The 19,873-nt window shown below is 35.7% G+C and overlaps 1 protein-coding gene across 1 annotated transcript; it reads right to left on the bottom strand.

Annotated features, from left to right (window-relative positions):
- Window positions 1–1,418: 1,418 nt before the first annotated feature.
- Window positions 1,419–15,573, bottom strand: LOC149474953 (uncharacterized). Its single transcript, XM_089714034.1, has 3 exons — window positions 13,724–15,573; window positions 1,879–1,945; window positions 1,419–1,574 (listed from the first exon to the last, which is right to left on the bottom strand). Exons 1-3 carry the CDS (start codon window positions 15,571–15,573, stop codon window positions 1,419–1,421), a joined length of 2,073 nt encoding a protein of 690 aa, XP_089570160.1.
- Between the last annotated feature and the right edge of the window lie 4,300 nt (window positions 15,574–19,873).

Here is a 19,873-nt window from a genome sequence, read left to right as displayed (position 1 = left end):
TTTTCGGATTTCCTACTCTTGAAGCAAGCTACATATAGCTGACGGTGAGAGAAGCAGGATTCTTTGAGGTTAATGCCACAATATTTTAAAGTTTGTCCTTGCGCTTTGTTAATTGTAAAACTAAAGGTTAATTTTATTGGAAACTACAGTCTTTTAAATTGAAATGGCAATTCCGAAGAGATCAGTGGTATTCTAGGTATAAATACTGTCTGTCCTTTGGTCTTTCCAGAAATAAGTTCAGCTTCAATGATATTATTCGATAGCTGTTTTACGATCATTCTAGTTCCATTACATAATTTTGGGGAGTTGAGATTTCTGAGTAGTATGATTGGAGTTCCAATTTTCAGACGAAGGCAGTGTAATGGCATTCCTGGTACTTGTAAAGAGTTTAGAAATTCAGTGAGGAAGTTGACACTTTCTTCAATAGATACCATCGTGTCGATCGATTTATATATTTTCTCTTCATCAGGTATTTTCTTCAGAATATTAAAATTGATATCGTCAACAATATTATTTTTAGTGGCCAAAATTGCTCTTTGAAATAACCACTCTGCATTAGTATAGTTCTGAATAATATTTGGATAAATTTTGTCGATTAGTTCGTCTTCAGTAGTGGCTATATTACAGAAATCACTGTTAAGTTCAATGAGGCCGGTCGTTTGGTCAGTAGGATATGTACCTTCGCCGATTTGTAAAAGTATTTTAGCAAATTGTGCTGTTGTTTCATCTCTTGATAATTCAACTCTCATGTTTTTTGTTAATTGCAGTATTTGGACTTGTAGCCAGAGATGTGATTTTTTCAAGCATGCATTGATATCGTCTTCTGATGTTGTCTTGGGAATAACTGGAAGTGTTTGTCGAAAATCTCCTGAGAGTATGAGTAGAGCTCCTCCCATTATTTCAGAGTTTTTTCGCAATTCTTGTAATGTTCTGTCCATGGCTTCTATAAATTTTTTATGGGCCATGGTGCATTCATCCCAGATGAAAATTTTAGCTTGGTTTAGAATTTACCACGTCCAGATTTTCCTGAAATTTTACATACCGGGAATTGTTGTTCGGCTATATTCAATGGTAGTTGTAAGGCAGAATGGGCAGATCGTCCTCCTTCCATAAGTGTGGCTGCAATGCCAGATGATGCTAGTGCCAGTGCGATGAGTTTTTTAGCACGTATTTCCGCCAGTATTAGATTTATGAGAAACGTTTTACCGGTGCCTCCTGGTGCGTCCAAGTAAATAATTCCACCAATATCGTTATTTATCCGGCTCATTATAACGTCGTAAACTTTTTTTTAATTGTCATTGAGAGTTGTGAGCATTGTATTCAAGTAGTTGATTGATGTTGTAACTTTTTTCCTTCATAATTTCGTAGTTTAGCACACTAAAAGCATTTCTTTGTGGTGCTGGCATTCCAAGTTCTACTTAGGCTTGATTATTTATTGCTAAACATTTATCTTCTAAGCGAATGAGTGTTTCATTGAAGATCTCGTCATTGAATTCTATAGTCAGTTCAGGATTAGCTTGTCGGACTTGGTACAATATATCATCACTCATACTCCTTTTGAAAGAGTCCCATAGCTGTTTTGGGTTTGATGGGTTACATGTTGTTAATATTATAGGGAAATTTCACGAAAAAAACCCACAAATAACTTATTTCTATTTCGTTTCAAAATCGAGAGTTAATTAAACACACTATTAAAAATACTCACACGTGATACTTCTAAATAAAGGCTCACAGATAACTTCTCTTATTTTCGTTTTGAAATCGCTCGTTTCGCTGTTCAAATTAAACTAACTCTGGTGAGCGACACCGGGCTCTTATATATTCAGAGAGCTAGGCTCTAGAATATTCGAGAAAATTTGAAAATATTTTCTCTCTCACACCTTCTAGAGTATTCTGGTCACTATCGTCCGCCATAATAAAAGGTTCTATAGCGGTAGCATTTGTACTAAAAGCGCGAAATTTTAAAACCTAAATTTTTTAAGGTTTTGAGAACTAATTTGGATAACTAAAATTATGTCGCTTTAACTCCAAAATATAAGTTAGCTAATGACGTACAAATACACAAAATTTAATAACTTTATTATAGCAACAAATTAAATTTAAGACTTTATTGAAATTTGCTCGCAACGCTTTTGGAAATGCAACCCAAACAATCGTTGTCCTGAATGAAGTTCAAATATTCGATAACAGATGGCGCCACTATGTAGGGTTGGAAAGTTCCTTATATCTTTAGAAACACGCCCTTAGATTAAAACGGGAACTTTCTAGCGTAGCGTATGTAGTAAAGGCGCGAAATTTAAAAACCTAAATTTTTTAATATTTTGAGAATTAATTTGGATAACTAAAATTATGTCGCTTTAACTCCAAAATATACGTTAAATAATGACGTATAAATACACAAAATTTAAATTTAAGATTTTATTGAAATTGGAATTTTAAATTTCGCGCCACTACTACACATGCTACAATGGCTCACAACTATGGAGACTACACACTATGTCTATTGGAGTGTAATATAGTCTCCGAAGTTCAAATATTCGATAACAGATGGCGCCACTGCACTTAATTTCCAAGTTGAAGGGTCGGAAAGTCCCTTATATCTTTAAAAACATGCCCTTTAGATTAAAACGGGAACTTTCTTGTTCGAGGGGGGATAAAGGGCTATCACACCACATAAGTCCCTTTATCGTGTCGGGACTCCTTTTTAAGTTTTATCGGCACGCACATTTTATCGACTTAGTTTTATTATATATATAGATATAGATTAATAAACTTCAATATTTATTTATTCAGAAAATTCTCTACATATTCACTATTTTAGGTGAAATTATTTGTTGGGGGGACTCGTTTATATTGGTTGGGGTCCACCGTGGTGAGCGTGGATGGAGCTCCCACATCAAATTAAAAATAAAGTCAAAGTAAATATAATAAAATACTATTTGTGTTATTTAAAAAATTGTTACAGTAAATAAAAAAAGAGTAACAGTAAAAGAGAAAACAGTGCACATCACGGTTTTGTTTAATAACTCAGTATATAGCTAAGATACTATATATTACATGACTATGTATTAAGCGAAAAAAATTCAAGTAGTTGCTTATATCAATTAATAGATTTCTGTTAAGAAATGGTCATCTTCTCTGAGACTATACACTGAAATATTTTTGGAATTTCCGTACCTATTTCCTCGCGACAAAATATTATGTCTATTGTCTAATCTACCCGTATTCAAACGCAAAACAAAGGTGGAATATAATATAACATACAATACTAATAAGTGGTCTTCGTTTAAACTTTAAGGTATACGTATAAGTAAGTAAGTACCTAATAATTCAATTGACAACGAATTTAATATTGTGAACTTAATTTATTCTTCAATCGGACTATTTTTGTACAGATATATCGGTTCAACTTATACAATTCCTTCATAATTCACAGAGCATCATTACAAGTACCTACACGATTCGTTTTTCTTACGGACAGGTAAAATATTTATATGCTCTATATTTATATCAGGCAACTGAAACTTAATATTTGCCTATCTGTACCAAAAATGAATTGTATTAACTGGGCGGAATTTTCGAATCTCTTCCTTACTACCTTGAGGAGCTTTTGACTGCACGTAAATTTGGTAAGCACCACATAGATCGTTTCATGGGCCCTCTTCACAATGAGCAGCGTTTGGCGAGTAGAGACAATCACGATAGTGTAGAGGGCCTAAATGTCTATGATCGGCCGTCATTGTAGATGTTTATTCATAATCGCCGTAGTGGCGGCAAACATCGACGATCATTTGTTGGGCCAACGCTGCCCATTGTGAAGAGGGCCTTAATAAGAAGATGAATTAGAAGAGTGGTTTGACCTTGGTTTGACACATCATCCCTTCAACTAATGGTACGTAGAATCTGTTACTGCTATATCAAGTTCCAGCCGAGGTTGGTAATTAAATGAATGAAGAAAGCTGACTTTTTGAAAAAAGGTAAGTTAAGATGAGGCGAATATAACATGCCATCCTGACCAAATAGCTGAGTTTGTTTATCTGTAATCATATTCTTGTTTTATAATAATAATAAATATTTATTGCATCGTCTGGCATGTTATATTATGCTCCCTGGTTAAAAATTAACAATGTTGTTTAATATTTTATACTTATTTTCAGTGATATATTTTTAGCTAGGTTTTGACAAACATGAAATCAGGTACACTCAGGTATAAAAATTTGATTGTAGTTGCTTTAGAGTAGGTAGTGTGGACTAATTTAAAAACACGTTGATTGCAATTTGTAATATTCCACTTTAGTTGGATTTGAAAACAACATTTTATTAAACGAACTCGAAATAAGCTCTACAGATTTGATTTTATTAAATTATTATTAATCTAAGACATTTTGTCCCATAAAGAACACTGAAAAAAATGCAAGAAATATGATCTTTTGTTGACTTCTCCAATGACGGAGGATCTCAGTTCGTTGCGAAAGTACCAAGAAGTATTTCGCTTATATCATGAAGAATTTAACTGAGAACGAAAGCCATTTCTTCGCTACTATCAATTTTCTTCCAGGGAAAAATGATAGTAGCAAGAATGGTTTTTTTCTCAAGGTTCACGTCGTGGGAATTATCGAGTTTATGCGGAATATGTACTAAGTGATTTGATTTAGTTTGTGTAGATAAATATGGAATTGTATGTAAGAAGATATATCTGTTGTTGAGGTTATTTCTGAATTCTGTTAATTACGTTTGCGTATCTATTAAGTTTAATGTTCGGTATGTCTGTTCTGTTATGTCTGGTTCAATTTAAAAGAAATTTAAATGTACCGGTTTATGTGTGCTAATATGAAGTGCATGTGAAGCTTGCGGAATATTATTTTTAAAGGTAAGAATTAAAATGTTATACTAGAGAATTAATATGAATTTGTTAGAAATAGTTAATCGGCAAAAATAGCTATGGGTCTTAAGCTTTGAGCTTCTCAATTATAATTTAACAGCTCTTTATTAATATATGAAATATTACTTATAATTTTTACAGGTTTTATACAGATCAATTCTCTACAGATGTAAGTTAAATAATATTCAGAAGGTGTTAAATATTGTTATCAAATATGGACAAGTGAAGGAAGATAGAAAAGAAAGAGGAGAGAGGCATTCATAAAAAATAAAAACAACGGAGCACGATGTTACTATATTATGAGCGATGATATCATCTGAAGGACATAATAAAAAATTGGTTTGCAAAACGACTAAATACTGAAAATAAAAATAACTCTATGAAAAAGAGAGAGACTGAACAGACTTGTTTTTTTGCACCGCATGCGACTTAATTTAAAGCAGAAATCTACCTTTTCTCTTGGATACGAAAATATTTCATAGAAGAAGAATATTTCACAGAGAGAACAAAAATTCTATAGTATTTCAACTTGGTAGAGTCCTACAAAGCAAGAAAACACCCACAATGTAAAGAAACATTTCCTTCTCACTATAATCCGACAAAATCGGATGTCCTTATCCTGCATTAGCTTGAATATTTGCCGAGCCATTCAGTGTTGACATTCCTCGTATTGCCAACTTCCTGCGAATGACGCAACTTTCACGAAGTTAGTATTCCGAGAGACATTTAGATTCTCTTCTGTACATTTTATATGTTTGCAAACTGAAATATTAGCATCGTATAATAGAGAGTATTTGCTTTGGAATTTTCTTGAATTGAATCGTGAGAATTGGTTACAAAGAGTGCTCAAGAGTGTTGCTACTATTGATTCCTTTTAAATGTAAAATGTGGATGTTTGTTGGTTACAATAATTGTTCAGTAGTTGCTTTTTATTTTATGTGTAACGTGGAACGCTAACAAGCAGGAAAAAGGAAGGGATAACGCATATTGGACTTCATATTTCATACTACGTCATTTCATTTCATTTCATTTCATTTCATTTCATTTCATTTCATTTCATTTTTTTTCATTTCATTTCATTTCATTTCATTTCATACTGCGTGTCCCAATGTTAACAGAACTTCATTATGCAGTGAACGCACGGGCCACATGAGGATGTGGAATATCTGTAATTGTATTGGGGTGGCTTATCCACAACATGGTAATTACGAGCGGCGGGTTACAGGATATGATGTGCAGCATTTGATTATGGTATCACGTGGACACCAAATTGGAATATTCTAGAATTTTGAGTGATATGTGAGTTGAAACTTTTGAATGGTGGGAAAAGTTTTAAAGTGGACAGTATTTGGTTAATTTTGACTGAGTGTGAATATGTAAAGATAACACAGTCTCTAAGATTTATGTTTTCTTTATTTTGTTATAATATATTAAATTAAAAAATTACTACGCATTTCTTTGTATTATTCGTGCTTTAAAGTTATCAAATTTTAGTTAGGTATTACAATTTGGAATAAAATTATAAAACCACGTTAGCAACAATGTTTCAAATGATTCAAAGTAGGTACGCCGATACATGATCACTACGAAATTTATGTGTGAAATGAAATTGTATTTTGATACAAGCATGTAAACCGAGTCCCTGGTCAATTTATTTTGTTTTCATGTCTTGTGGAATCATATTCACATTATTTGAAATAAATTATACTTATTATAGATAATTGTAATAAAAAATCGGCAGTCAATTTTTTGAAGGATTACTTAGTTACGAAGTGTGGGTACTAAAGTGCTTTTCTTATAATTTACTTTTCAATTTTAAATATTTTTCTAAATAATCAGTGTACAAACAACAATTATTATTATGGCTTGAAAGGTAAGACACATTTTTTTTATAAATTATTTTTCTATTTTCATCAGATTGATATTTGTGACTTATTAATTATTTCCTTATATAGGTATTCAATTTACGAGAAAATTCTTCTCTCCACACAACATACGTAGGTGCCTATTGTAAAAATATAATCTGTAACAGCTTACAACCTACAGAAAAGATAAAAAACCGACACACCATATATTTTTAAATTTGAATCACACTGGAAAAGGCCTCATTACTGCTATCGATTTTGACTAAGCATCCAAATTGAGCATAAAAATACTCATTCATGTATTATTACATATAACTCAAAGCTCCCAAAAGAAGCAAGTTGAATGAATAAATGTTTGACTTTGATACGGGATTATAACACATATATCAGGAAAGCGGATGGAATTCAGAGGATATTAATTTGCAGTTAAAAGTTTAGCAAACGCTTTATAAAAGTAAAGGCAAAATATAGAGCTCGAGAACTGCTGAATATGAAAAGAAGAAAAGAATGTAACATGTTATTCAGTTACAGAAGATAATTAAGATATTACCTTTTTTCATTCGAAAATTAAAAAATTGTCAAAGGCAAATGCTAATAATAATCCTTGAGTCGGATGAATACATCATTATTTTTCTGCAAATAATGCAATATTTGTGACTTGTAGCTTTGTAAAGATGCTTCCATTTGTAAAAGAATATATTATAATTACATTAAATGTTTGCTTAATAATTTCAAAATTGCTTTGTAATTCAAAATATAATACTTATTGCTTACTTGTTTTTTTAATTTGTAACTTTTATACCCATAAATAATGGAAAAGAAATTAGATTTTATATCCTTATAAAAATGTTAATATTTTAATTCACCGTCGTCTGGTTAACTTTTAATCAGTGTTTACTTGCTATTAATTTCTAATTAAATCGCGTTTGTTCGTTATTTTGTCGCGTTTGACTTCCATAAAATTAGTTTTTCAGTGACAAGAAAAGCCTTTAAAGTTAGGAAAAGTTTTTCTGCGTTTTTTATTAATTATTAATACCAGTTTTGCATATTTATTGAAGTGAAACTTCTTTATCGGGGTTGGAAAAAAATTTAGTGTAACATTTTTTCGTTACGCGTGACATTTTTCCGTTACGCGTCATCTTTTTCTTATCCCTACCACGCCTGATTCGACGTATTTCTGTAAAGTTGCATATAGTAAATTTTTTTTTGAAAAATAAAGTCATAAAGAAGTTTCACTTCTTACGTGTGTACACTAGTACACGCACACATTTTTTTTCTTTAAGTCGTGTTCTTACGAATTTTTAAGAAAATAATTAAATCAAGTGGTAGTTATTATAAAATATTAAGCAGTTAAGGAATCAATGAGCTCATTCATATTTTATTATTATGAATAGTTATCAATGTTTCCTCTACTGATTCTATATTTTCTCAACTTATAAAAAACACGACATTGAATTGATTGCCTTCTTTGGAAGGCAGAAGATAGATCCATGTGATACCTACATCTAACTATATATTCTACGGATCTGAGTATTTTGAAACAAGTCCAGAAGAATATGTGGTCAGATGTGGATTCATAAACAGCACCACTACTATCAAGAAAGAAAAACGTTAACAGATAAATTGGTATTGTAACATTTAGCATGAATTTGTTGTTATATTCTGTTTGAATACGGGTAGAGGATTTCTAGGACTTAAATTAGACCATATAGTTATGATATAATATGTATAACCTTAGAGAGTTAGGAAAAAAATTTACTTGTGTAATAAATGTAATATAATATTATGTTTTAAGCCGGATTTTTATATAAACATTTTATGGTAATTAAATTCATTTATTCGAAAGACAAAACAGACTCAGAACAAATAAACAAATAATAATTAATTACAGGTTTTTTATCCCGTGATTTCAAGGAAATGAGCTTAATATGTATATGTCGTGGCCATATCGTAGATTTGCTCATTTCATGAAATGGCCAATTTAGTTTGGCCAGATCGTTAAATCGTCAACGTTTCACGATTTGGTCATCCACGTTTGGCCAGATCGTCGATCTGGCCAAACGTGGATGGCCATTTCACGAAATGCGACCATTTTTGTTTCTTATTTAAAAAGCGATTCGCTTCTGGCACTCGCCGGTCCGAAACTAAATCGATCTTCACCGGGGTGATAATAGTGTGAGATCAATTTTATAATAATTTGATCACATTCAATTATCACTCCGGTGATTTAGGTTCGGATAAACTACTATAACAATTACAACAACAACAATCAATAATATCTAATAGCAACCACGTGAGAAGAAAGATCTCATAAATGGCTTAAAATAAATTAATTTCCCGATATCGTTTTCTAAAATATCTATGCATCAGACTTTACAAATGAACATGGCTTAAAATAGGGTTCCGCTATTATTTTCTAAATCTAAAACATCGATACGCTGTGTCTCAAATCAGGTATGGATTGAACCCAATCCTTAAATAATTTTCCTTATTTATAAATTGAATTTATTGATTAACCTGTATAACATTTTTAGATCATTGACCCCGAGGTTTTAAGGGGTTGTCGTGATGTGATCTGACAATCAAAAGTAACCTTTAAGATCGTCTAACGGACTATCAGTGGTTTAGCTACAAGATAATAATGAGTCTGCATGTATTGGGTATTCAGTGAAGCATTATAACGGTTAGTAATGCAGTTATTAAATACCTTTTTGTTTTATTTACCCATTCATATTAATCCTAACCTAATTTTAGTGGGCCATTGAACAATCTGTAGTACTGTACTGTAATGTGATAAGTTTTTAGAAACACATAATTATTGTCTTTCTTTTTGCAGGTATTGAAGAAGTGGAGTTCAAGAACTTCAAGATTTCATCAACAGTCAGTCTGCACACGCCGTATTTATTAGTATATTTGAATTAGAAATTTGATTTTGAACTTATAAGATTTCAAAGTCTCTGTTTCAAAATATTAGATATTATAAATAAAAAATTAATTTAAAATTAATTCGTCAATAATTAATATCACATTGTAATATTGCTGCGTGTATCCACTCAAAATAAGATTTAATGATGTTAAAAGGTATATAATTTAAGAATTGGTACTGTCATTTTGATTCTGTTATTTTGTTAGTAAATAAAAGATACCTTAAGTAATTTGAAAGCATGTTTGAAGAAGAAAACTAGTTAAAAATTAATTCACCAAATTATAATATTGTTATCATTATTTAATTTTAATCATATTTTTATTGTATCCATTTTGCTTTTATTGATATGAGAGAACGATATTGTAATAATTGATATCACTGTTGTAAAATCACTTTACTTGAAATAAAAACGCAAAAAAGATTGTAATGTTCTTAGGTCATGTTTATAAAATGTTTTTTTAGTTTGCATTTGCGAAGGTTCCTTTTTTACATATATTACAGGCATATAATATAAAATGTATGAGAATATTGCATTTTTAGGGATTTCGTCGTTACATCGAAATTCTAAAAAATGCTTATAGCTTATGCTTTTTACTAACAACTGGAATTGAAGATTGACGACCGTTTATCTAAACTGTGTTATTATTTTATTGTATTATAACTTTACTTATAACTAAAAAGGAACTAATTTGTCTTAGTTAAAGAATTTAAATCAAGCCAAATTAGTTCCAATAAGTTTATAAGTAGGTATCAACTATCACTTGATGTCGTTTAATTTTTTTGTTAATTCGTTAAAGTGAATTCTAAATATTACTAAGTCTATTTAAAACTATGTTTTCTTCACAGTATTATAATAGATTCAGTTTTTTAATAATTTTAATATATTTTGGTGTAGAAAATGTTAATTTTAAGGTTGTTTACTGTGGTTCTATGTAAAGTAAGAGAATATTGCATTTTTGGAAATCTCGTGAACTTAAACGAATTTCGAAAAATGTGACGATCGCACGCTTCTTCACATCTTCGAGGAAGATTGAAGAAATCAGCAGAGAAGAAATAAATTTATTTTAGTTGTTATCATTATTAAAAATTAGCAAAATATAGTAATAAAAAACAAAAAGGAAAAAACTTAGATACTTATTTGATATGAAATCTAATACCTACGTAAAAAATGTGAAAATAATAAAAATATATTATAATAAAAAAATAAACAGATTTTACTTTTCCCTCCAGTAAGTAGAAATAATAATACGTAAAAGATGAATTTTTGTTTCACTGATCGATTTTATCTCGAAAGCTTTAATACTTAGTTATATTTTCATACTGCTGCAGCTGTGCACCCGGGCTTTGCCGTCTCTGGTGTTTGCACACTTGCACACGAATATCGTAACTGTCATACCTATCTACTCATATCAGACTCAATGATTTCAAGTATTAAATATTTTATAAATTATGTGTTGTTTTATTTAATCCTTTAGTAGAGTATTATATATATGTACTAGCGGTCCGCCCCGGCTTCGCCCGTGGTACATATGAAAAATAGATGTTGGCCGATTCTCAGACTTACCCGATATGCACAGAAAATTTCATGAGAATCGGTCCACCCGTTTCGGAGGAGTATGCAGACTAACATTGTGACACGAGAATTTTATATATAAGATAATATAAAAATGAATAGCAAAATGTGTTGTAAGCGCATAACTCGAGAACTGCTGAACCGATTTCGTTAATTCTTTTTTTATAATATTCCTTGAAGTACGAGGTTGTTTCTTATGGAGAGAAAACCAATACGAAATATGTACTACGGGTGAATCCGGGGCGGACCGCTAGTCTATACTAATATTATAAAGAGGAAAGGTTTGTATGTATGTATGTATGTATGGTTTTCACGCATAAACTACTAGACCGATTTTGATGAAATTTGGCACAGACAATCTTTAGACCCTGAGAAAGAACATAGGCTACCTTTTATTGCGAAATAATAAATATATGCACCACGGGCGAAGCCGGGGCGGACCGCTAGTATTGTATATATTGGGATATCGCTACAAGGTCAAGGTCAAGGTCAAGGTCAGATGCAATCGATTATATCTCATCGATTTTAGATTGAAGTATATTTTTTATATATGGTGCTGTTCAACCCATATTTAGGATGAGGACCAATTCATGTCACTTACAAGCATAAATAGTGTTCAATACCCATATTTCCTATTGGGTTAAGGGTCAGCTAACAATCGATTTTATCTAATTAGGGTTATTATAATTAATGATTAAACGGAGGCATAAAATGATGTGATGTGCTATACATGTCACTTGCAATGATGTGATGTTGCTATACATGTCACTTACAAGCATACACAGTCCAATTCCTTATTAGTTTGGGTGATACACTAATCGATTATATTTCATTATTTTAAGATTATATTGTAGTTAAATATTGGAAACAGGATGGTGTCAGATGTCAGAAATAATACAAAAAATAAATATATAAAACGTTTATTTCTTTACACAAACAGATATCTACAAATATCAGTATAACATAATTACAAACCACAGGTGTGTTTTAATCTTCTTCTTCTAAATCTGAATCTTGTTATATCATATCTAAATTTTATATCTAAATTATAAATTTTGCATGCAGATGTTAGGTCGTAGCCATCAGCTAAGAAAGGATTTTTATAAATTCTACCCCAAAAGGGATAAAATAGGAGATGCAAATTTGTACCATGAAAATTCATCTTTTCCACGCAGGGGAAGCTGCGGGCAACAGCTAGTCTGTAATAAATCTCATTTCAATAGTGGTCGCGCCAATATAAAAAATATACGTAAATATATTTCTCGATATGAAAGTGGACTGTATTGAGATCTACGTGGTGTTAGCAAAGAGGGATAGACAGGATACACACGGCACGTACCTCGTCGGAGGGAGTAGCGTCCAGAACACACGCGCCGCCACGCGGTCAGGGTCCTCCAGCTCGCGGCGGGCAAGAACGGCGTCCAGTCTCACACTCCACACAAACACACACGCGGCGGTGAGCGCGACCAAGGGCCGGGGCACGGGATACCCCGGTGGTGTTACAAGGGCACAATGCCTGATGATCTAGAGAGCCTCGTGGAAGCTCTCCGGCGGTGGCCGAGTCCCGAACCTCGCGAAGGAACGGAGCGAACCCGACTGACCGCGGCGACACATACGTCGCGTTCACGTCTTATTGGACGTGTCACGTGGTTAGTGACCACGCGGTGATTGGTTGTGCTCGTATGTAGGGAAGGATGAAGGAACACACCACAAACAATAAACGTTTAATTTCTACATTTACTATTTTAATTATATTGGCGTTACCATATCCACCCGCCCTAAATGGGTCACCATTTAAAACCAATCATAAGATACAGCGAAAAACTATGACTCTAGGATCGCATAATGCGCGCGGGTTGATAAAAGTCCTAAGAGCCACGGCGGTAATATAAATAACAAGTTCTATGGCTCTAGGAGCGCAAAATGCGAGCGGGATAATAAAAAATCCTAAAAGTCACGGCGGAAATATAACTAACAAATTCTATGACTCTAGGATCGCGTAATGCGAGCGGGGTATATAAATTCCTAAAGTCACGGCGGTATTACAACTAACAAATTCTATGACTCTAGGATCGCGTAAAGCGAGCGGGGTATAAAAAATTCCTAAAGTCACGGCGGTATTATAACTAAGAAATTATAAACGAAAGCGGTGCAAAAACTTAAAATTAAACTTAACTAACTGCGGTAATATACTAATGCGGTATAACTATTGTCTTGGAAGCGGACATAAACGAACGACCGGGCGAAGGTAAGTTCCCTTGGCGGTTCTAACTGTACAAACGCGCGCGACGTCGTCCTTTGAAGGATGTACTTTCTCTACGACGGCTAAAGGCCAGGTTAGGGGCGGTGCATTATCATTTATTACAACCACGACCGTTCCAGGAGTAATAGGTGTCGAAGGCGTATTCCATTTCTGCCTAACCTGCAAACCGTGTAAGTATTCCATTCTCCAACGTTTCCAAAACGACTGAACTAACTTGTCCAGTAGCGAATGCCTATCAAGCAAACTGACGTGATCAGATTTGACTTGCGGCGCGGGTAATGATAATAAAGGCGCGGTATTCAAAAAATGACTCGGTGTTAAAGCCGAGGGTTCTGCGGGGTCAGAACTCAGTACTGTCAGCGGTCGCGAGTTAAGTAAACACTCAATTTGAGTGAGAACAGTACAGAGTTCTTCATACGATAATATTTGTTGACCGATAACTCGAAACAAATGCGTTTTAATTACTTTCACCATACTTTCCCAAGCACCTCCAAAATGTGGAGAGTTGGGACAAATAAACTTCCAATTTATACGACTCTCAGCGAACTCATGCTCCAGGTTCGAACGATATTCGTTATTAAGAAATTTATATAAATCGCGGAGATAGGAATCGGCTCCTTTGTAATTAGTACCGTTGTCCGTATACATAGTATCAACGGGTCCTCGACGCGAGAGAAACCTTTTGAGCGCGGCAAGAAAACTAGGAGTGCTGAGGTCGGTTGCAACTTCGATATGCACTGCACGCGTAGTGAGGCACGTAAAAATACACAGGTATGCTTTCTCGCTGTGAACACCACGGCGGCGCACAGGAGTGTAAGCGATGGGCCCTGCGTAATCCGAAGCTGTTACACTGAATGCTTTAACGGCTTGGCGTGTACGACATTCAGGTAAATCAGCCATCAGCGGGTAAGTTGGACGCGGTTTCATGCGGAAGCAAGTATTACATGAGTGAATTCTTTGTCTAACAATACGGCGTGCGGAAAGAATCCAATACTTTTGGCGAAGCAACGATATTAAAAGTTCCGGTCCGGCGTGCATATATTTAATATGATAATAATCAATGATCATGTTAACGATATGATCATTGCGCGGTAATATCACTGGATGCTTATGTGCATATTCCAGGGCGGAATTACTCAGACGTCCTCCAACGAGGATAAGTCCGTTGCGAATAAAAGGCCTCAAGCGATTAAAAGCTTGCGAACAAGATTTATTATTGAGTATATTAGAATACTCCTCTGCAAAATATTTATTTTGCAGGGCGGCGAGAATTTTATTCTCAGAGAAATTAAGGTCCTCTGCGGTCATCATAACACCGCGGCGGGGTAACAATTTAGGGAACCTATAAATATAAACAACAACGCGTAAAAGCCTACTCCATGAGGATACGCGAAGGGCGGTATCATATAAAGCGCAATGCTTTATAGGCGAGCACACAGTGTGCGTTAATAATTTTCGTTCGGGAATGTCTGCAATAGACTCACCATCGAGGCTCCTAAGAGGCCAATCAGATGGGTCCGAACGAGCCCACTGGGGTCCTTGGAACCACAGAGGGTGCGAGACGAGATTTTGTGGCATAATGCCACGCGAAAGAACATCAGCGGGATTTTCAATACCAGAAACATGGTAGAAATTATCTGATGGGATGTTATCTGTGATTTTCACAACGCGGTTTGCGACAAACGTCTGCCACTGGTGCGGCGAACCTTTAATCCAATAGAGCGCGACTTTAGAGTCGGTAAATGCGTATGCATTAATTTTGTAGTGTTGTGAATAACTGTCAAGGACAGTGCGAAGCAGCTTTGACATTAGGAGTGCACCACAAAGTTCTAAGCGAGCGATTGTTAGCGGTTTAGATGGAGCGACTTTAGATTTAGAACAAATAAGACGAATGACGTTACCAGAGACAGTGCTGACATGAGCGTACACGACTGCCCCGTAGGCAAGTTCACTAGCGTCAGAGAAGGCCAGAAGAGTGAGAATACAATCACAAGTAAAACCTATATGACGTGGTATGCGAATATCATTGAGAGCTGGTAATTCATCACAGAACTGTTTCCACATTTTAATAATGTGTGGAGGCGGAGAATCATCCCAATCAAGATTAAGTTGCCAAAGTTGTTTTATTAACAGTTTGGCATACACGACTGTGGGAGCAACGAAGCCCATTATGTCCCACAGACGGGCGATAGTTGACAAGATGGAGCGCTTAGTGCACATCACATCGGCGGGTGCGGTTATTTTAAAATAAAAACAATCATCAACAGTAGACCAATGCAGACCAAGTAATTTATGTTGCACGGTCTTATCAAACTCCACCGCGGAGGGTAAAAGTTTGTGCGAAGCGGGAAGATTATCTAACACATTTTTGCTATTACTATTCCATTTAATAAGATCCCACTGAGCTCCCTTAAACAAATCGATGAGCTGCTGCGACGCGGAAACTGCTTCACATTCCGTGGGAATAGAGAAGGCGATATCATCCATATACAACGACGAAGACGCAATGCCACTCGCGAGCGGATATTTCGCGCCGTCATCTTCTACGAGCTGTCTTACCGTGCGCAGTGCATGATAAGGACTAGACTTGATGCCGAAGCAAACTCGATTAAATTGATAAAGAAGCAGCGGATCCTGCGGGCTGAAACGATATAAAAAACATTGAAAACGACGATCAAACTCACGCACGAATATCTGCAGAAACTGTTGGCGGCAATCGGCGGTCATGGCAATCGCGTGGAGACGAAAACCTAAAATTATTGTAAACAAATTGCCTTGTAAATTCGGCCCAACATGCAGAAGGTCATTCAACGAACGCTGGCTTCCAGAAGTTGGCATGCTAGCATCTAAAACCATGCGCAGCTTAGTCGACGATTTATCCTCGCGCAGAACAGCGTGATGCGGTATAATATAAATAGGTGTAGGGTCACGCGGATCATACGGAGGCGCGGGTGAAATATAATTTTTCGTTAGATAATCTTTTATGACGTCATCATATGCCAACCTTAATTTAGGTGAAGCCTGTAGCTTTCTTTCGAGGCACATGAAACGCTTGCGGGCAATATTAAATGAGTCACCGAGAGTGTAGAAATCATCCTTAAATGGAAGCGAAACAATATATCTACCACTCACGGGATCGCGGGTTGTAGTTAATTTATAATATTCTTCACATTCAACATCATCGGGATGTTGAACGGGCGGTGAGGTAGGAAGCTCCTCGAGCTCCCAGAAACGCCTGACTAATGAGTCAATAGCGGCGGTCTCTTGAACGTGACAACACGTCAAGGGCGGTTTATGTATGTTAGGTATGGTGGGTACTGAACCCATTATTACATAGCCTAACACCGTGCGCAATGCAGCGGGCGCCGACGAGTCACGAGATGCATGAACTACGTCGGGGAGAAGCAGATGAGGGAACAGAGAAGCACCGATTAATAAATCGATTTTATTTGGCGTACCAAAACTCTCATCTGCGAGCGGTAAATGCGAAATATGCGATAAGACAGAAGTGTCTATAACAGCGGTAGGTAGTAAATCCGTAACATGATCAACAACTAGCGGTGAAATATTAAAAGATATGTTGTTGTCAAGACGTGAATAAAATTTTATATTTATAGAATTACTATTTATAATTTTTTCTGAACCACCGAACCCCTTAATAATAGTACGTTCGGTTTTCTGCGGTTTAATACCTAAACGTTCACAACATTCATTCGTAATGAAGTGACCTTGCGAAGCGGAATCTAAAAGCGCGCGAATAACAAGCCGTTCGCCTTTACAATTATGAGCTACGACTTCAGCGGTTGATAATAAAATAGTACATTGTTTATTCGCGGGCGCGTTGCATTGAAATGCGTTATCAGCTGTATAGCTAGCGGTACATAGCGCAATGTCGGAGCGGACGCACCCGCCCGACGCGGACGGCGGTGACGGCGCAGGCAACGGCGGTGTGCTGCGCGGCGGGGGGTGAGACGCAGGCGCGGGAATGGAAGATTCGCGTTTCAAATGTAACATTGTATGATGTTTTAATTTACAAACGCGACAGCCAGAATACGACGAACAACTAGAAACTCGATGTTTTATACTGAGACAATTTATACACGCGTTTCTATCCTTTACGCATTTCAAACGTTCCTGCGGACTCATTTTTTGAAAACTCGAACATTTATATAAATTTTGATGCGTAATATTTGTACAAAGACAACTATATGCGGAATCAGCGGTTGTTACGTAAGACTGATACTTAGGCGGAGCAGACGAGATATTATTTGAACTGCGGTTATAATTATTATACTTTCGAGGCGGTTTATTTATTCCCGAATTTGTGGAAGGATGAATGCGTTCTAATACCTTCGCACGAGTTTGAATAAATTGAACTAAGTTATCAAAAGTAGGCATTTCACTACCAAACTTAGTCTCGAAAGCGCGAACAGTATCTGAATCTAACTTCTTCAACGCGATATGAACAATCATTAAATCTGTAATATTATCTAACTTTATATTCTGTAAGGCGCGCACTGCGCTAATAAAGTTATCAGTAAATAAATCAAAGTTTGTTGCGGATGGAGAAAGCAAAGGTTTAAAATCAAACATTTGATTTAAATACGCGGAAACCAACATACGTTTATCATCATATTTATCTTTTAAAGTTTGTAAAATTAAATTATAATTTTCAGCGGAGGGGGTTATACCAGCTATAACAGTTGTGGCCTTCCCCGTTAATTTACCTAGTAAATAATATAAACGCTCGGCATCTGTAAGGCCGGGATTGTTATGAACAACTGATTCAAAATTCGAAAGAAACAGCGGAAATGAGCGAATATCACCCGAAAATGGTACTAATTCGATAGGCGGTAATTTAGGCCTATTTTTATGCAAATTATTAATATCTCCGTGTGACGGACTTGGTTGCGAATATTGCGATTTAATTCTTATAACTCTGCTATATAAAGACTCGAATGCAACGAGGCTTTTATAATCAGGTTTCGCGGTAGGTGTTAATAATAATAAGCGAGTATTGTATTCGTCTAAACACTTTTCAAATCTTTCACGTAATGATTCTATCTGCGCGGACTCGTCAAGGAAACTTTCCATAAGCGAGGCGTTGTTATGAACGTTTAAAGACAAATCATACATTTGTTGCACCATTTCGAATATAACTTCGCGTTTAGCTAATAACATGGATAACTGCGAATCATTTATATCTTCCGAATCATTAACATCCGAAGCGTCACTATCAGGTAACTTAGTCATTTTCTTAGGCGGCATTTTTAATAACAAAAGTATATATTCAAACAGAGAATGTTACAATACAAGTTACAATAACAAGTAATACGACTAAATAAAGTAGGTCAGCGACGCAAGCGTAATATGAACCGAGTATGAATTTTCAATATGGTCGGATTATAACAGCGGATCGCGGAATGACCTAGATAACGTTATAAATTTCGAGCGCGGGTAGCGGATAAATAAATATGATGAAATATGTTCGATTTATAATGATTTTAGCGTTATAACTGCGGATAAACGATATGAATATAGTTTTAATTAACTATTTTAATAATAATATACGCGTAACTTAATGTTACGGGCGGAATAAAATATATTTTAAGCAAAAAATAATAGATGACGCAATGTCGATCTATGCGGTATATTATAGTTATTTCACAATGAATGTACTATTAAATCGCTTATTAGGGCCTACAATGAGTATCCTAATAAGGGCGGGTTTAAAATATATTTTATATGAATAGTAGAAGACGCATTGTCGTTCTATTATATGCGGTATATTAAATAGTATTTCGCATTGAAGATACTACTAATCGCTTATTAGGTCCTACACAATGAGTATCCTAATAAGGGCGGTGGAATCATCAGGTATTATCCTGCTCGAAGTGACCACTCTATGGTTACTATCCGGGTCGAAGGTACCACTCAATGGTCGCGCCAATATAAAAATATACGTAAATATATTCTCGATATGAAAGTGGACTGTATTTTGATCTACGTGGTGTTAGCAAAGAGGGATAGACAGGATACACACGGCACGTACCTCGTCGGAGGGAGTAGCGTCCAGAACACACGCGCCGCCACGCGGTCAGGGTCCTCCAGCTCGCGGCGGGCAAGAACGGCGTCCAGTCCCACACTCCACACAAACACACACGCGGCGGTGAGCGCGACCAAGGGCCGGGGCACGGGATACCCCGGTGATGTTACAAGGGCACAATGCCTGATGATCTAGAGAGCCTCGTGGAAGCTCTCCGGCGGTGGCCGAGTCCCGAACCTCGCGAAGGCACGGAGCGAACCCGACTGACCGCGGCGACACATACGTCGCGTTCACGTCTTATTGGACGTGTCACGTGGT

This window comes from Colias philodice, chromosome 32 (assembly GCF_061535455.1).
Source record: "Colias philodice isolate Cphi_HAF_F1 chromosome 32, ilColPhil1 Martin Lab GWU primary, whole genome shotgun sequence".
In the NCBI taxonomy this organism is placed as follows: domain Eukaryota; kingdom Metazoa; phylum Arthropoda; class Insecta; order Lepidoptera; family Pieridae; genus Colias; species Colias philodice.
The sequence above is the reverse complement of the archived record's forward strand: the minus strand, read 5'-3'. Positions and strand labels throughout refer to the sequence as shown.